The following is a 20,066-nucleotide window of genomic DNA, read 5'->3' on the forward strand; positions in this document are numbered from 1 at the left end:
AGAAGGTAAGGCAGGAGGCTGCAAGGGTGCTGTTGTACTATTTGAGGGTCAGATTAAAACATTTCCAAACCAGCTGTGGTTGTGCGAGCTCACCCAAGCCCTGCTCGGATCGGGGCCAGCTGGAGTTGAGCTTTGGGCTGCAGCAGCTGCGATCACCAGGCACCCAGGGAGGAATAAACCACACCAATGCCCTCAGCACCTCCCTGTGGCTCCCACCCACCATAACGTAACGTGACATATGGAGAGCATTTAAAAGCTGTCCCATCCACTGCCAGGCTGGGGGTGGCAGTCATCCTCCACCCAGCTTATGAAAACTTTGCTTGCCCTTAATTCCTTCCCACCACTCCTAGCCTTGGTCCCTGCCTGTGAGAGGAGAGCTGAAGGGATGCCGGTGCCAGCCCAACTCTGCAGCCACCTCCCCCTGCCCCAAAGGTACCCCAAAGGCCAGAGGACAGTGCGGAAGAAGCTGTGTGGCATCAGAGAGTGGCTCTGGCTGCAGCCATGTCTTGTGGCAGCCCGGGAATGGGGCACGCTGTCACATCAGACATCCTGGACAAAACAGGACAGCACTCAGATGGGGGTTGATGCCATCCTGCAGTGAAAAGATTAAACCAAGCACCAATTTAGCAGCAAGGCTTACTCCAGAGCATCACTTCCCAGCAGGGATGAGGCCACCCGCTGCCGGCCACTTTGGGGATGGAGAAGTCATCTTGTGTTAGCAGGGTGACACGTTGTGGGGCTGACAAGGAACCTCCTCTTCTGTTGTGATGCCAAGCAAGTGGCAACATGGAAACAGGCTATGAGCAAATGATAATGTTTGGCTCCATTTAAACAAAATGCACCAAAACACACTCACTGCTGTGCAGGAGGATGGCTGGAGGTGCTGGCAGGGCTGGCATGGGGTGCTGAGGGCCCTCCCTGTCCCGGTGCAAAGGGGAAGCCAGGGGCAATCCTCTGTATGTGTGTGGCTTTGGGAGATTAAGCGCTGACCAAATGCTGCCGTGCCCAAAAAATGTCAAAAAAAAAAAAAAAAAAAAAAAAAAAACAAAAAGAGAGAATAAAATAAATGGAGAAGAACAAGCTTATGAAAATCTGAAGTCTAGATAAAAACACACGGTACAGAGAGATTTAGCCTGTTCAATCTGTTTATCAGAAGGAGATTGAAAAGGAAACCTGATTACTGCATGGAGGAGGCAGCACAGGGAGCTAATGCAGGGACTACAAGGCTCCGATGCCTTCGATCCGCCCCTCCTGGGCTCTGGCAAACCTCTGTGTGCCGCGGTGTGGTGGCAGCTGCACCCCAGCCCCACGCTGCCCTGTCCCTGCTGTCCCTACAGCCTGAGAGCTGGGGGCTGTGATGGAGAAAGAAGGGGGGAGCCACATATTCTCCATGGCGCCGTGTCCCCGTGCTGTCACACTGCCGGCCTTCCCTTGTAGCCCCCACCCCACTTCCTTCCCCACCTGCTTCCTTCCTCCAGCCCCTGTTTGGGATCTGCTCTTTCCACCCTCGTTTCCTCGGCAACCTGAGCCGGTCTCAGTTTCACATCAGGGCTTCATCTCCACTAACCCAGCCCCTTCAGCCTGCTCCTGCACCTCCAGCCCTGATGGGCCCCAAAATGCTCCTCACTCCCTCAGACTTGGATCTCCCCGACCCAAATTTCCACCGGGGACGGGCACGTGGCTCAGTGCTTTGCTGGAAGGGGGCATTCGTTTGTCCTTCTCACACCTGGATTCCCCGGGGGCTGGAAAAGCCTCGCCCTGCTGTGGGGGCAGCCACCTGGCCCTGTTGTTGTGACGAAACGCACCCCGCATGGTGCTGGTCTGAACGCGTGACAGGGCTGCTGAATGCAGGACTTCTTTCTCCATGCCTACCCTGCACATCTTACAGAGCCGCGTGAGATGCCCTGCTTTGATTTTTCAGCATTACGGATTCTGTTAGCACTTCCAGGGGGTATCAACGTCCCCCAGATCAGTGTGCTAGCTAAGTCAAAGGGCTCGCTTGTGTGCCAAGCAAATGGCTGCTTGTATCCTCCTGAAACCCAGACCCAAATGTGTCCTAAAAAAACAACTAACCAAACCAAATCCTGACCTCTGGAGCCCTCTCATCCCTACCACGGGGAGCCCTCAGGGGGCTGTGGGGCAGCTGGAGGGATGGTGCTGGGGGGCAGTCACCAAGATCTCTCTCCAAACAGCTCAGCGCCACTGCGCTGGCCACCACCACGATCAGCAAGGCAGGGTTGTTACGTTTCACCGTCTTTAATTCCTGCTGGTGCTTCCTCCCACCTGCAGCAGCCCCAAAGCAGGCCCATGGTGCCAGGCCCGCAGCAAAGGCCTCACAGCACCCGGGGGGTGGCCTTGGTGCAGATGTGGAAGCACCCAGCTGTGATGTCCAGGGGCCAGATCCTAAAAAGCTGACAAAAATTTGGGAGCAAGTGCTGCTGGATGCAGATCAGCCTAGAATCACGTCAGCAGGATTAGATCTATCAGTAATTGCTTTGTGAGAGTAGCCGGCATGAAGGAAGCAAAAACCAGAGTGTTTGACAGCAGGGCCACCAGCTTTTCATTACCCCACAAAGCAATGTGTGGTTTTGGTGACAAATAATCTGAACAGCAGCCATCCGTCACCTTTACAAGCACTATCGGCCAGAAACCTAAAAACATAACCTGTCAGAGTAACTGATTAGCCTCCTCTCCCCGTCCCGGAGATAAGATCCAGCACCGATAGCGGCCTGCCCAGTGCTCTCCTTGTGCCTCCATCTCCCCACCAGGGGTGGGGAGCCCTCTGCAAGGGACCAAAAGGCCACACAGCTTTGTCAGGGGTGATGCTGAACTTCCCAAGGGCTCAATAGTGGGTGGACACAGCAGGGAGGAGCAGGACCCATTTCCACTTCATCTAGAGGATCTCCCACGAGGGTCTTCACTCAATTTTCTTAATAAAACACACAGAGCTAGAAACAATCTGTTTCTGCCCTTTCCCCCATTGGTAATCAAGTCTGAATGCACAAACTGCTGCCAGAAAACTGCTTTGTGTTTGGGTAGAGGACACTGAACCCCTGTTGGTGGATGTCAGGATGCGGTAGTAGTGAGCAGAGCCCCCTCCAGCCCCAGCCCCATGCTGGAGTTTGCTGTTCCAGTGGTGTGTTAAGGAGACACTTGGGCCACCCGTGCCTGTGAAAGGCCACAGAAGGCTTTTCAAAGAAGTGCATAAACCCCATTTCCCTGGTCATCCTTCACCTTGGTACTTGTCATCTGCCGCTCAGTGTGAGCTGTGGTTAATTACAGCCTTTAGCAACTCCGTCCCGGTGTGCCAGTCTCTCTCTGGCTTAAAACATATTATTTAAGACTACACCAATCATATTGAAAATTATTCTTCTCCTTCACTTATCTCAGGCAAGCCCATAGCCTGTTTTAGCTCATTTTTCTGGGCAATGCCGTTTTCCATCTCTAAAAGGTGACCTGAGTACCCACACAAATAAAGCATTGAGAAAGATTCTGTAATTAAGTATCTCACCTTTTATTTTGTTCATTTACACTTCTGGCACTGACAATTCTTTGAAGATATTTACTTTTATGTAAAGACCAAACTTCATTAAAGCAATCAGAAGAGAAGTCAATTAAATAATCATACATCACTGAAGTTTCAGAAAATGTACAACACTTTCATACATTATAGGCTTGACTGGTTGCAAAAGGAAATGGCACGCTCGACATTGTTAAGAAATAACTTGGACAACCTGACAATTAGTTTTTCCAAAACCTGTTTTGTACTGAACACCATACCATGTGTCCTGATGGCACCATATGCATGTTATTACTGAACACAAAAGTATTTATTTCTATCAATTTGATCTCCAATAATGTCCCCAAAAACCTTGAATGGAATTTGCTGCAGAAAGATCCGGTTGATGCTTTTGTAGGGTTGTGAGATTCCAGATGAAAAGCAGACACACGACTCGTGCCAATTCCCAGCTATGCCCCGGACCAGCAGGACACCCGAGCACATGAAGAATTTCAAGAATAATAATTCTAACAATTTCATGGGTACTACTCAAATACTTAACATCACACAGATGGCAGGCATGTGCTAGGCAGGAGCTGCGGTGTAAGGTGAGGCTGGAGCCCCAGCACCACAGAAACACGGCACTTCTTTCCCTGCCGAGCATCCCACCTGCCAGATGAAGTTTCTCCTGCAGAAGTCATACATTCAGTCCTCTCCGAAGTCTGTGTAATGTTTAAGGCAGCAAGAGAAATTTGCCTTTACTTTAACGCTGACGTTAAACTGTTTCCTTTAGAAATACATGGACATTATTCGTAATTCATCAGCGCTCCCCTTATTTATACAAATGCGATGAAATGGAAAACCAAATTTTGAAAAATTGTATCTTAGCAGGACTGAAGAGTGTAACTGAACCATAGTTGAAGCTTTATAATTACACAAACCAGGTCATTCAGATGTAACACACCGAGTAGGAACAACGTGAGGGATCTGGGTGATCTCTGGGTTCTTGAGGCCTAATTCTGGTCCAGCTTCCCCTGGTGTGCATGAGCTCTACTGAAGCTGACAAGTGAACGCCTCCAAGGAGAGGCATGGATAAGATTAAAAACATGCCGCTGGTTCACACTAACAGGTCATCGTGGCTAAAGTATATGCTCATATACAGAACTCTGGAACACCATTAACACCCATTTACAAAACACTACAGTGATGGTTATTGGCACATAAAAAACTCCTCCTCTATATGAAAACATACACAAAATAGATAAGAACTGCCATTTTTTTTCAGACTTTTAAAATCTATAATATAGTTGCCTTTAAGGAGTTTTTACCCCCAGTATCACAAACAACAATATTTCTTTAACAATGTTCACCTAGATTTTACTGTGCTGACGTTTTTAACACTGCCACAACCTAGACCACTTTGTGGATTATGCTTAACTGTACTGTACACAAGGCGATGAAGATCGATAGAAAACCACTAAGATTTTTGCACAAAAATGTGACTTGTTAAAATCCAGAGAACAATCGAGTCACTTGATAGGCAGCAGCTACATGTAAGCTGTAAATGTTACCCGCAATAAAAACACATTTTGCCATAAAGCACATATTGTGGAATTATCTGCTTCTGGCCTGGTACACAAAGCTCTATTTTCTTCCCAATGCAGAGGAATGGGTTTTGGTTAGCTTGACTACCTCTGAAAAAGTGCACAGATATCTTACTCTTTAAAGTGCTTCGCAGAACCCGCTCTTCTGTCTTTATTTCTACTCTGAGACCTCTGTACAACAAAGACTCTGCCCCTTCCTTGCCTAGCAATGTTTGGCTAACAGAGCCTCTTCGGCAAGTCCAAGTAGACTTCCCAGACGACCATGTTGGTGTAGTGTTAACATTGAGACATGGGAAGTTGGGTATAAAGCTGAGGAGCACATGGTCTAGCTTTAATTAGCCCGTGGAATGGCACCCAACACCCTCGTGTCCAAAGGGAAGACCCTCGCTCAGGGCTGGGGCCTTGCAGCTGCCCTCAACATCAAACCTTCTCCTGAGGCCCAATCGGAGGACTTGAAAGGGCAAAAGAGATTTCACAAAGGAAACTAAGCATTAGCTTTGCAAACTCTATTGCCATGTCCTCACCCCCTTCCTCCCCTTGGTCTGCCCATCCCCATTCCCATCCACAGGACCACCTGTGCTGAGCACCTGCTCTCCAGGCCCCACCTCTGGGTCCCCTGGTCCTTCTGCCTCACAGGAGGGAGGTCACCGACGGCTCCTTTCGGCTCTGGCACCCGTCCCTACTCAAACATGACTTTGTGGAGCTGTCAATGCATCATTTCTTCCTTCCCCGCTCCCCACCCTAACTCCCACTCTGGTGAAATGCTGCTTTTTCCAACTCTCACAAAAATAAATCAGCACTGGAACAACGCTCCTTAGGACGTATCCTCTCTTGTCACAAGATGTCTGACGGGGCTGTCACTGCAGCTCGCTGGGTTTCAAAAGTTTGGGAGCAATCTGAGGCGCATGCAATAGTGCAACTTCAGCCCTCCGAATGAGTCCTAGGGGCTTGATTTGTTTTATGTTTATTTTCAAAACAGGTTTGTTCCGCCTTTTAAAGCCTGATTTTGATCAACAAAGCGACAAGGGGAAGAAACTAGTTGTAAATTACCTCACCGCCCACCCCAACACTTAACGATTTAACATGGTTAATAAACTAGTATAGGTGAATTAAATTTTAAAAGATTAGAAGTGCATCAGGAATTGTTTCTTTTATGCTCCTCTTAGGCCAAAACCTGTAAAGAATCAGAACTACTAAAATATCTCAAATTGCTGTGCGCAACCAAGACGGGATTCATGCAAAGCTCTACCAGCATCATTAAGCTAGCACTCCTGATGCACAGAATACCTGAATGAAATGTGCAGTCCTTGTGAAGAAACCATTTCACATCTTCTGCAGAAAGCTTTCAATAGAATGATATTGTGCTTAGACACACTATTTATGCTACTTCATAAATTTAAGAAATTATTCAGCTTTTTATTCTTTTGTCTGGAATGTTACTACGTCTACCCCTAGCAAAATCTCTTAAAACTTAAAATATGCACAAATATAAAAAATCTTTGCAAAATAGAAACATTTATTTAATTTTCTCCATACATTATAAATGTTCACAGATTCTAAAAATAAAACCCTAATTGTGTAAGATTAATTTCAAGTATTTGACCTCATTTTTATGATACATAATGCTTGGTGCCAGGTTGGGTATTTCTAAGGTGTGGAATGTTTTCTTTGTGTAAAGCAACCTTTGTTGTCCTGCTTTTGGCTGGGATGGAGTTAATTTTCTTCCTAGTTGCTGGAACTAGCCAAAACCAGGACACAACCCTAGGAGGAAGACTTTAACCCAACTCTTTGCAGGTGGGAAACGGGTGACAGCAAAGAAGCCGATATTTTTTGCACCCTCATAACCAGTAGCAACTGGTGATGAACAAAATGGTTGTGTTTCGATCGCTTTGCCTCCAGAAAAAGGGCACGGGATGCAAAATTTCAGAAAACTGCTTCCAGTGAGACTGATTTGGTGTGAGAAAATGAGCCTAGCGCCGCACACAATCCCATGCTACTTTTGAGAACATCTGTGGAACAATGCTGGCAAAGAAAGATGGTCTGCTGCTGCTAGAAAGCCCCAGCACTGCCTGAAAGAAATAAAAAGAGGCTGATCTTGTGCCAGCGATCTTTATGGGGACTTTGTTTCGGTTATGCCACGGAAATGCTGTGGTTTCCTCTGCCTGTGGACATGAGCACAGCTGAGCAGGGGGTAAGCGCTGGAACCAGGAGCGCAAACCACTTCCACCAAGGGACCTGCAGCGTGAGGCGTGGGGTCGTTTGGGGGGATCAGAGCTGTAAGGCCCTCTTCTGAAATGCCAGTAAAGGCCCACTGAAATCTGTCTCTGTGTAGGGCACCAGGTGAGCACAGGGCGGGCGTTAAACACCTCTTCACGTGCTGTTCTGGACAATAAAACTGCTCTGAAGAAGGGTCTTCCAGCACATGGGTTTTCACCCTGAATTCACCCTGATTTTTTTTTTTTTGTCTGTGCCAAGCACCCCTTTCCTCCTGTTAGGTACTGCACCTTCGGTGGAGGCTCTGAAGAGTGCATGCAAGGCGCGAAGCACTGTGCGCTTATGGGAGAGGGAAGATCGAGGGCTTCGAAGTGCAGCCCCCTCGCCACCAAGGGGAGGGAGGCTCAAGGTCAGTCAGCTCCTCGCAACGACTCATTTGCAGTTCCCCCTGCCTGCTCTGCTTTCCCCTTTTTTTCCCAGTCAAGTTACAGAAGGATGCTCTAAAATGTTCTCTTTCTAAAAATACTTCTGTGATAAACGAAGTAAAAAAGAAATTAACCCAAAATATATCCAATCACTGAAATTCAATAATTCGAGTAAGAAACCCCCCCGTATAAGATCAGATAGTGTAGTGTCAGACTTCATCATTACAATGAAACCCCACAGATTACCCAATAAAAATAACTTAGTAACAAATGTCCAGTTTCATTTTGACAGTACTCCTACCCTCAAAATATTTTTCAACCTTAAAAAGTGCACAAAACATATCTATAAAAGCTAGAGAACCCAACAATTTAATCTTAAAAAAAATAAAAATAAAGGTATTTTTACCAAATAAATGGGGAGCAGCCCACAGGCAGAGGAAGCTTTCCACATTCTTTCATGAAGCAAATGTTTCAAAGATAAAAATTTGAGTTTTCGATGCTTTCAAACTCACATCTCTGAAGAATTAAAGCAGTGAAAGGAAACAGGAGAAGGAAAAAAACAGTATTTTTATGTAGCTGCATAAAATTCAATTTGCCAAGGCAAGCAATCATGGCAGGTGAATAAAATGCCATTAATATTTTCATTACCATGCTAAAGGCAGCCAAGTTGATTTTTGTGCCTGACATTTTCTTGACAGTTTTGCAATGCTTCAGTAAGGCAATTAATATGAGATGTAGGCTTCTGCCCAACACGAATATTTTTCTTTAGATCCAGCAAGACACTGGTTGACTAAGGGCATTTGAAGGAAAAATGTGCTGGGATTCACTTACTCTGCATATATGAAGATAAACTGAAGGCAATATGATTATTCATGAGCAAAAGGCACAGGAGGGATGACCACTGTGCATTTTGCAGCAGAAAACCTCTCCCCTCCTTCTATATCTTTTAGCTCATGAAATTTTGTGTTCAAAACTAGGCACAAACCCAAATGTTCAAATGCGAAAAAGGAAAACAAAAATCGTTCATTTCCAACTAACTGCAGCCTCTGTGTTGTCCATAGCAATATGCACCAGCTCATTTGTACACGCGGCCACATGCTTAGCTCTGTTTTCCTGCTACTGGGATGTTATTTTTGGCAGTGTATCTCACAAACACCAACTACTAATCGTAGTGTGTCCTCAAAGAGCAGCAGTGGCCAGACGGCCTGGGATAACACAGCCTCAATGCCACCCTAGTTAGACACCGCCTAGGTGACTATGGCTCTCTACTCGTTATCTCAAATGAACACAAACGCAATTCTGTTGGGGTAAATTTGGGCAATGTTCCCTCTGATAGACACATCAGATATTTGTAGTTTCATGATCAGATAAACCTTTTAAATGGTTACCATTACAGCAGCATCATTCGTTGTGTTACATAGCAGAGCTATTTGCTAGGCTGCTATGGGATGGGGATCGGACAGATGTTGGCTACTTTCTGATTAGCTACTGCATGATTTTAATTTTTGTCAGTATTGAAGATAAGGACAACCACCGATCACCTATATAGCCTTCTATATTCACCTGGTACAGTGCACTGTACGAAATACCTTGTGATGGTGTGGGATTGCACACACTTGGTTGATTTATATAATCGTGGAATTTAGTCTCTGTTGGAAGCCATTGCTTTTTGTTATCAAGAAAACATGAGCATATTGATTTCCTCCCAAACGGAGCATTTTTGAACATGAAGGCATTTTTAACTAGACAGTAGAAAGGAGAACCAGACCAGAAGCAGGGCAGTGAGGTCACCAGAGAGCTGCTTTTCCCCCAGAAGGCTTTTAAATGATTAAATACATCAGCAGCTGAAAATTATTCCACATCAGAAGCATCATTGTCAGAAAGATGGTAATTACTTCCCTTCACCCGAATATACTCAATATACCTCCCTTCATCAGAATCTGACATACCACATGTACATAGCCTGTTTTCAAACAAAGATTCAATTTCCTCTAGTTTTTTCCCTTTAGTCTCAGGAAGGCAGCCATAGATGAAAACGAGTCCCAAGCCGGCAAACCCTGCGTAGAGGAAGAAGGCTCCTGCAATGTAAAACAGTACGCACAGTCAGTTACAGAACATCCCATCCCCTCCTCTGCCTCCGCGCAGGGGAACGGCAGAAGCAGCAGGCTGTGGATATCAAAGGGGCATGTAAGAGCAAAGGGGGGGACACCACGAGCTGCTTGGCTGTGGGTGTAGAAGACTGCTTTACTACATCACTGCAACAATTAACAAAAGCAATTTAATTTAATATGGAAGAGAAGACTCGTCCTTTTTTTGGCAAGTCATTCTGCTGTTAAGATAAACAGCAACTAGTGCATAGCCAATAAAAAAAGCAGATATGGAAGACAAGAACTTTCTTAGTTATTCTTAACAGCAAAGGAATCACTAAGACAACTGCCAAAGATGAGAAGTTTCAGCAAAAAAGAAACAGGATTAAAACAATGTTTGTGACTCTGACATCTAATTATTACTTATAATTCCTCTGCAAAGAAAACTGGCAGTGAGAAAGAGCTCATCCCCCCCTGCTACCCACCTCAACCAGAGGGACAGAGAAAGGACTGAAGGACCAAGAAACATTTACCTGCCATTTGTTTCCAGACCAAAGACTCTAAGGAATGACAAGTGCTGCTGAAAGGCTCTGCACTAGTAATGTTATGAAGGGCACAAAAACTCAGTAGCAACTTAATGTAATTTAAATGACTCGTACTGGAGTGGCTGAGCAGTAATCTGACTATCTCTCCACAGGCTTCAGCAGACAGGACTTAATCAACAGCTGGGAGCAGGACGATAGCATCTTCAGCTACACGGCTGTTTCTGCAAGGACCATCTAATAATGGCCTTGGATGCCATCGCGAAATGGAAAATTGCTGATGCTGTCTTTTTAAGTGGAAGACAGCATTTTTCACCAAGCCAAAATGTATTTTTTTTTTCCAGCTTCTCTGCTTTATGCAACTTTCTAGATTTTCCTTCAAGAACAGAAAGAAATGTTTCTTATGAAAGCAGGATCAAACTCCAGGCAGGTCATATCAGGTCTCTGGTTTTACTAGACCACAGTTAGCTGAGAACACTGCGTTCACAGTTGGAATTTTACTGCAAAAACAACTTTGAGTCCCAGAACCCAAACAGAAGAAAATCTATGCACCAGTGCCAGCACAGCACCCATGGACACACACTGTTTCTTACCATAGTATGTCAGATATTCAGCTGTATGCAGAAAGGTCAGTGACACGAGCACGTTGAAAACCCAGTTGACTCCAGATGAGCACGCGTTTCCTGTACTTCTAGCCCAAAGTGGGTAGATTTCAGAATTGACAGTCCAGGGCATGGGACCCATCCCTAAGAATTAAAGAAAGATCAACCTCAACTTAATGGCTGGACTGAAGAGCAAGTTTAATGCGTAGCCTCACCATTTGACATTTTACCTTTATAATTTTTTACACTTATGCGCAAAAACAAATGTTTGCTTACCAGGTGCAAAGAAAATCAAGTACAAAATAAGGCCCAGAAGTGCTGTCCAAGAGTACGGAGTGGGGCAGAAATTGTATGCCCAAAACAAATCTTCCTTTTTGAATACAGTTTCATTGGAACACCTGAAAAATAACAGTAAGATCCAGTATTAAAGAATTTTCAGGGAAATAGATGACATCTCAAAATAAACATGGCACATAACATTGTATGAAAAGCTGACAAGTGTGAAATTAAGAGAGCAAAGCTCCACCCTGTTTTATCAAGAACTTTTGAGCCAAATACTACATTCAGAAATGTACTTTTTCCTGTGCCTTACAGATAACATTGTGCTTGATTGTGTGGCCTTAGGGAGAGCACCCAGTAGCACACTCCTGAATTTAAACATTTGACCTGTATGTACTCCTTCAAATGCATCGTCTTTACTAAGCCAGCAGTCATACCAAAGCCAATGAGGCTGTTCACATGAGTATCACACAGCGCAGCAAGAGCTGCAGCAGCAGGACTTTGAGCTCAAGATGCAAGAATTTAGGTCAAATGAAAGTTAGTCACCGTTAGTCACTGACGAGCTGTACGCAGTGCATGGTGGGTGTAACGAGTAAAGTCTATGGAGTGTGCCACAGCCAAGTGAAGTTGTACAGAAAAGAGAAATAAACTTTTTTTTCTTCACAGTGAAATAATTAAGAAGGCGGCAGTATTTCTAACTAGAAAGTAAAAAGGAGAATAAACAGAAGTAAACAGTGCCTGAGCTACTAAAAGAAAAAGTGATTTCATTGCCAGGACTATGCAGAAATTGCATATTTCTAGGAATAGATATAAAATCATGTATTTTCATCTGACTGCTAACAATATATTATATTTTAAAGGGATACTTGCAACTTAATCTTTTTGTTATAAATCTCAGTTTTGAAAATTAGCATTTGTCTAAATGGACAAGTTATTGCTGTAACTAGAGAAACTTCAGCTGCAATCACATCAATTGCTACCTCTGAAAAAATGCGCACTTCTGGGAGAGCAGACTTAGGCAGACACCTCCCTTTCATATGCAAACCATGTTATTTACTTGAGGAGCAGAAATCACAGAGTGCTGAACATCTGCCTGGACTACAATTTCCAGATTAGCTGAGTATGTATGTGAAGGATATACCCTCTCATCTGCACAAAAACTGGAATGAAGCCTGCAATGGGTGATAAATGATAGCTGGACAATGAAAAGTGAGATGGGGGAGCAAAGACACCCTGAAATGCTTCAGGGGACCGACCACTGCAGTTGACTTTCAAAAGCAAGTTCCAACCAAACATTTCCTCTCCAACTTTTCTGTTCTGCAACAACCAGCTGGCCCCAGGCTGAGCTCATGCTAGTGAGCACTGGTGGCCAACCCACCACGTGTTCTGGGGCAGAAACCATGCTCATGTTGGCACGAATGTACCCATAAAACAACATTTAAAGCAGAACAGCACTATGAAGTCCTAAACCCAGTTTCAGGACAGCTGGAAATCCAGAATTCAAATACACTTAAAAGGGAGGTTAAACCAAGAAATCCTGGAAAAAATCCATGTCCAAAACCACAGACAAACCCTTGCAATTATCTCATTCAACACACACAGATACAGTTTGGGGGTGAGTAATACATGGACAACAGAGTTCAACCAAATACCCCTCAAAAGATGTCCCTCAAACCCGAGTACAACAGGCCCGTGGCCTCAGCTGCCACCTGGCCACCAGATCACTCAGCAGCCTAAGATGCTGGCAGCTGCCAAATCTGATATTTTCACTATCTCTCAGCCAAAAGTACAACTGCCAGCCTTGTTATTTCTTCATTGTGCTTCTCTGTATTGCCCCAGGTTCTTTCTTATGTCACTTTGCGCTTTCACAGCTTAGCTTGGCGTCTCTTTTATGTTATGACAGCTAGGCCGGGATCACTCCCTGTTGGCGTCCACCTGACACTTCAATACTGCCCTACATTTCTCTCATCACAGATGGCTTAAATCACTTTTGCGCCATGTCTCAGATACAGAAGACTGAACTGTGCTGGAGAACTATTCCTCTGTTTAAGCCAGCAATTCCTTACACATTAAGAAAACAATGTCTGCAAGATTAATTACTTAACCCCTGGAGATGGCATTGCCGCCTTCCATCCTGGCCTGCTCTGTATCTGCACCACTGTGAAACCACGGGATTGCTCAATGTCACACATTTGTACAACTGCACATTTGCTTCTTTGCTGGTACTCTAATTTCATTTGCAGGTGTTTGGTAATGAATACAAGCTGATTAGCATTTTAAAATGTCTTGATGCTGAAATTGGTTTCTCCAGTTGGTCCAGCCAGATCGGCAGCTCCTCAGAGAAGAGACTCACGCTTTCTCTCAAATGTTGCTGTAAACAAAGACATACTTGGTTTATTATCTTGCATCCATCTCTGTCAGTGCAAACCAACCTGCTGATTCATACGGACACAACCGCAGGGAGGTCTGGATGTTTCTTTCCCCCACTACCTCTCCCAGATGTGTCCTACTTTCGACAAAGTGGAACACAAAGTACATAAAGGAAAAACAGATGTCTCTAAAGCCTCCTATTGCTGAAGCCACTGACTTCTCTGCTGTCTGACAGCAACTGAGAGGAAATTCAGTTGCAAGAAAGCAGATTCAGGACATTGAAACAGGAAAAATAGCACTGAAGACTAGATTTAACAGAAACCTTGCAGCAATAAGCTTCTCTGCTTTGCTTATCCTTTGGTAGCAAAATAGGATGGTACACGGAATAAAAGCAAAGATATCTGCATTTGCTGGAGTTTTGTAGTTCTGGATATGTAGAAAAATAGTACATCGCCAAGACTACATGTCTAAGGATTTACTTAGGCACTGTCACTGTGCTAATTCTTGCTGCACTAGCAGTCCTACAACTGCTATTATTTTGCTAACAAATACATTAATAATGGCTGTATAATATCAGATAAAATTCTGAATTTGGTTCTGTATTAAGGGAGCATCTATGATAGAAAGCAGTCAAGAAGCTACTGATCTCTTCACCAGCTGAAAAGCACACAGAAAACTCCATGTAAAGAACTCACACATGAAATTATGCAGTCAGGTACCACCCCAAGGAGTGTGTAAATAAAATGTTCTGGGTAATTAGTACAAACTGTGAAGAAAGACCACATCATTTCCTCTGAAATTACTGCCAAAGTGAAAACACGACAGAATTACGTTGAAAATCTTTACCATGAATTTCTTTCATTATGTATTTTCCCCAGACGATTTAAGAAGCTCATCTGTCATAATTAGTGAAAACCCAACTTTCTGACAATTGATGTGAACAATTCTACTGACTGGAAATAAATCAGAACAGCAGCAGATTTCTACATTATATGCACTATATATTTGGTTTCACAGTCACAGAATCCATCCTTTCTCAGACGCAGCCTGTAGTTCAGAAGATCTAAAGCCTTGAACCTCAACTCCTAAATTACTTTTATACAGCACATTAAAAAGGTGAAAGAAGGGTTGTTGCAGGTTGTCTAAGATGTTATTGTTAATAATAAGAGGATGAAACAGGATAAGACCAATTCCTTGATAATCAGTCTAAATTATCCTAATACTTGAGCCAATTTAGAAGTAGAATAATTCTCAAGTACAACATAGAAAACTACAAACTAGGGAAACTGTTAGATGTTATGTAGCAAAGGCCATGTTAGCACAGCACAGGAAAGCTGATTTTCTTGTCAAAATTCCATTAATTTTTACTTTGCTGCAGAGTGAGGACTGTGTCTCTAAAGATATGGCTTTTGTTGGAATTAAATGTTTCATTCTGAACAGTTCATATATTTTTAATATGAAGGTTACCGACTTCTCATTGTCTTTTATGCCCTTCAGAAGCATCTTAAATGGATTTAGATCTAAAAATCCTAAAAGGTCAAAATTCAAATCAAATCAGACTATGAAAATAAATTACTTCTAAAGAAAATCACTAGCGTTATCATTCATATCCCTAAAAAGCTTGTTAGAGCAGGCTTATTTCAAAATTACACATCCTGCTCTGAGATAAATTTTAACATCGGGGTCTGATGATACATAAAGAATTTAGATCTAATTCACAGTTTTACTAATCTGCTATTTCTTTGTTCCAACAGGAGTAAAATTACTTAAGGGCTGTTATTATGTCAGACTTTTGTGTCTGGGTTATCAAGATGAAGATAATTGACAATTTATCAACTTAGTCTCTGGTGTAACACCAATTCAAGGGATTTTAAAAAATCTCTGTGAAAGAGATTAAAAAAAACCCTCCTTGTGTAGGGTGCTGACTTTTATATCATGTCAGTCAGTCAAAATGAACAATATAAATTTGTGTCAAGCTTATTGACTCAGCTTTTCAGCAGAAATCTGGTCATGGAAAGGACAGAGCAGAAAACAGACGTAGTTAAGAGTAACAGGTTCTAGGACTACGAAAGGTTTTTATGAAAGATGTTTGAGGAAAACTAAAATTATTTTTCCACAAGCAATTACTAGTTCTGTGGAAGAATCTGTTCCTTGACATTTGGGTTAGTTCTTACAGTTTCTCTGTCTCTGCTGAAGATCTTGAGTTGTCTGAACAGACCTCTATCTTTAAATTACTTAAAGGAGATAATTTAGTATGGTTACAGTTTAATTGTGTAATAATTTCATATTAGTCAGACAAGTAACTAAGGAGAATTTTGGAAACTGCCTCTATAGTGTCCATCAGGTGAAGCTTGGGCTCAGGTTGATCCAAGATGTGCCTGGAATTAATATTCACTGGCTCTAGAGTCAGGGGAGTTCACAGCTACAGGTTCATTCATCTGGCTTCTCTAATCCACCAATATGGAAAAAAGTGACATTAGCATAATCCATAGAAACCAGTGAAACTGTAGGGTATAGTTTCACTATCAATCAGTATATTCTGATTTGAAGAAAAAGTTCTGCTCCTTACAGCACCTAATTTTATTTATCTGTATATATATACACATATATGGCAAGATGCTATCTGAAGTCTCAAACAGTGTAACTCTTTCCTAAAGGCAAACAATAAATTAACTTTGAAACAACTAATAGCTGAATCAAAACTGCCTCAGGATCCCCTAGTTACTGGACGCTGTGCTTCAGAGAAGAGACACTGGAGATCCATGACTCTCTGGACAAGTTTGCATCCAGTGCTTTGACTTTGTAGTTGACATGGAGAACTAACTCACCCATTAAAACAAATGTTGCTAAAAATATGCAGGTGAAACTTCTTATGACAAATGATGGCAGTTGAAAAAAACAGACAGAAAAGCATAAAACAGATGCAGCCTTGAAAAATGTACTCATAGAATTTAATAGTATTCACCTAGACATTACTTAACCTTCATTACATAAAAATATCATCAGCATTTCGGGACATTTATTGCAGCCATTTGCTAACACTGGAAATGATTTTTTAAAACATTAACATGCAGTCTAAAGTCTTGGAAATGCAGTTCAGTTTACTGCAAGAAAGCTCCTGTCAAATGAGTTTGCCCATCAGTGAAAAACTGTCTTTATCACTGTGAAGCTATAGGATCTGTCAGTTAAGCATGTAGAGCAGTGAGCAGAACTTGAACAAAGAACTGAAACCACAGCGATTTAATTGGACAATAGCTGCAGTAATTGCCACTGTCCAAAATATCTAAAAAATCTTATATTCAATAAAAAAAGTAATTTCTTTCTCCATGCAATGCATTCCATGCCAAGTATGTTTAGGAGCAGCTACTATGGCTAGCACAATGCCAACAGAAGGATGTTCTCCTTGGGCTGAATGACTGGCACTTCTTATTCTGCATCTGGGAGACTGAAAGCAAATATTCAAAGATCAACTGAAAAAATAATAGAGAAGCCTGGTCACTTTGCACATTTCAGAGCCAAAGAATTCAGAAAAGCCTTCTTTATTGTGTGCTATAGGATGGGAATTTCTAATAGTGTTTTACATTTAAATGAATATTTCTTACAGATCTGTGTGGAGACAGCTAACAGATATAGAAATAACCATCAGTTATTCACCATGACCACCTCTTTCCGTATTGGCTGTTGTCTTCTGATCATTCATTTGACTTCTTTCTTACAAAGAGACTGAGACCCTACAGACTGCTAAAATCTAAAATCAATCATAAGGAGTTTTTCACTGTAACTCATACACACTGTTAAGGTAAAAAAAAAAATACTTAATATTTATTGAAGCAGAAGACCTTACTGAAATAACTACTTCACAGAAATATTTCTAAGACATAACTGCTTTCCCTCATGCCTCTTGGTCTTGTCAGAAAGCACACCTGCATCAGATTCAGTACTGATTTACCTGTTTCTGACCACCTAGACACAGAAGCACATGCTTTTAATACATATGTGCAAAAAAAAATAAAATAAAATAAAATAAAAAAAAATGTTAAGGACTTTTAATTCAAACATTTGCATTTTCCCCAACTGAGAATTTTTTGCTTTGCAACTGCATCTGAAGCTGTCCAGTAAAGAGAATGTCAGAGCTATTCTTCAATGTGAATAGACTGAGACTACCAAATGACTGAAAACAGGACCAATTTTTTCCCATGAGAAATAACTCGCCCGTATTCATCACACGAAGAGGGTTTTTAACTGTTTGCCATGCTGGCTGTTTCAGTATTTGTGTGACTACTTCTGAGCCGAGGGTGGGCAGCACAGGTCCTGCATCTTTTGCCAAAGGAAGCAGCTCAGCTGTATGGCAGTATCCATTTGGGTGCTTTGTTAGCTGCTGGTCTAAGCCAGCAGCTTTTTGTGATTAAATAACTCAATGCCTGATGACAGATGTTCAGTTTTGGATTTGTTTTGGGACTGGAGGTTCTCTTTAATATTGCAATCCTATTCCTATCCTTTCAAAGTTCAACTTGCTACTCCTTTAGACTTCATTTACGCCACAGTGCTGTCTTCTGAGCTCTGCTGGCCTCCTCCAGGCTGCTGGCTACAATTGTCCCACACTGCTTTCAGGCCACAGCTGCTTCAAGCTTCATTTTCCATCACATCTACCGGGGACAGAGAGAGGCAGACCCTTGGTACCTACTGCACCGTTGTCAGGCATGCTTCTCTCATCATCTGCTCTGCTCTCCTTGCCTTGACACACAGACTCAAACAGGACAAGGGAAAATGGCTTATATCTGACGTTAAAGCCCTCCCAGCTGAGATACCGCAGCAGCTGGTAGCATTTGGTAGGTACACCCATAAGCCAGTCTCAGATATGGCACACTTAAAAACTAGGAACAGAAATATGTGAACACACATTTTTTGTTACATGACACATGATTACCTTAACCACACCATATATATTTGATTTCGTTTTCTTCCTGAACTTTTTTCCACTATTCTGAAGTAACAGATGGTAATAAAATTGTCAGGAAGCATCTGACGTACCTGTGTTCAAGAGAGTGCCCCCTTCTCGTCCTAATTCTGATCCTGATCGGACACACTCAGTTTCCCCCAGCATAAATTAAAGTTAACTAGCAATAATTAAATCGTATGGTTTCATAATTCTGTCATGAACAAATCATAAATAATTCAAATATTACATTAATAATGCATAAACTTGTGGGGGCTCATACAACAACTATGGAAAATAATCATCATCTGTTCACCTAAACAACCTGCAGTCATGCCTGCAGAATTTTAATGGACAGAATTAAAATTAAAACCTGATCAAAATGCAAACTCTTAATTAGATTTGAGTATAAGCATCTTAGCTTAACATCACTGTCCTTCATGCATTTCTACCTGTGCTCATTTCAATGACTTCAGTCATTACATAATAGGTCAGAGTTTCAAAATACGGTAATATCCTGTATTTCTAAACATCAGACACTTTCAGGTACCAAATAACTGATGGTACAAAAGTAGCTGCTCAGTCAAGAGACAACAATGAAGGAGAAAAAAAAATTAACAGAAAGATCATAAATCAACATTTTGTGCTTTTTAAAGGCTTTTTTGCACTTTCTTGCAGAAAAAGGCTTATAAATATGTTTAAATATGCATTTATAGACAATGCACATCTTAAAACAATACTTTAAATATAAAACTCAAATATCTAAATATATTACCACACAAACTGAGTGTACAGAGGTCCAATCTATAATATATATATATATTGGATATATATATATATATATATATACAAGTCTAAGGCTTAAACATCAGGCAGAAGGCTTGGGTAACACCCAGCTAAGGGATTCACAGGTTGAAATCATAGCTGTAAAAATCAGATGTGGTATTCTCAAGTTAGGAAGCCATGACACAAATGTATTCTTATGTATACCCAGAAGACTATTTTTAGGGTTTGGAAAAGTAAGGTTCAGTGACACCTACAGTAAGGAGAGATGACTCTTAAGATGGAGAATCAAATGCCAGTGTATACAATCAATAAACAAGAGTATTATCTGGTAATTATTTTGGGATAAATTCTTCATAAAACTTAGTAAATTATTTAAAGATACTTTTTTTTTTCTTTGTAGTCACATAGAGATGCTTTTGTTTCTTTAAAAAAATATATACACTCTGAAGAGCTTTTTCCCAGATGTATGACTCACTTATTAGCTTGATATGCTGATATTTAGCTGCAGAAAATATTTCTCCAAAATACCAAACAAAGCTTCACTGACCCTGGATGTCACACAAGGTCAAAGTTGCAGAAAGGTGACACTATAGAAGAAGCAAAGCCCACATCTGCTAAATGCTTTCGTAAGAAGAGAAAATAACATATTTTTGCAACTTTAAAGATCAATCTGTGTATTTGAAAGCTAAAAAAAAGGAGTATGAAAATGAATCAACTAAAGA

General features: G+C 42.0%; 1 protein-coding gene across 3 annotated transcripts in view; it reads right to left on the minus strand.

The window, feature by feature from the left end:
• Window positions 1-20,066, minus strand: part of SLC2A13 (solute carrier family 2 member 13) — a 163,154-nt gene that overhangs the window by 2,879 nt on the left and 140,209 nt on the right. The window contains exons 8-11 of one of the 3 annotated variants that reach the window (XM_084506750.1): window positions 11,250-11,371; window positions 10,965-11,117; window positions 9,692-9,820; window positions 3,491-7,172 (exon numbers count right to left, since the gene is read on the minus strand). In XM_084506750.1, the coding sequence (XP_084362876.1) occupies window positions 7,153-7,172; window positions 9,692-9,820; window positions 10,965-11,117; window positions 11,250-11,371 (424 nt within the window). In that variant the 3' untranslated portion in view covers window positions 3,491-7,152. Of the gene's footprint in view, window positions 1-3,490; window positions 9,821-10,964; window positions 11,118-11,249; window positions 11,372-20,066 lie in introns of those variants that run through there. The other 2 variants (XM_084506749.1, XM_084506748.1) reach the window with 2 other exon arrangements.

Source organism: Aythya ferina, assembly GCF_964211825.1.
Source record: "Aythya ferina genome assembly, chromosome: 1".
In the NCBI taxonomy this organism is placed as follows: Eukaryota; Metazoa; Chordata; class Aves; order Anseriformes; family Anatidae; genus Aythya; species Aythya ferina.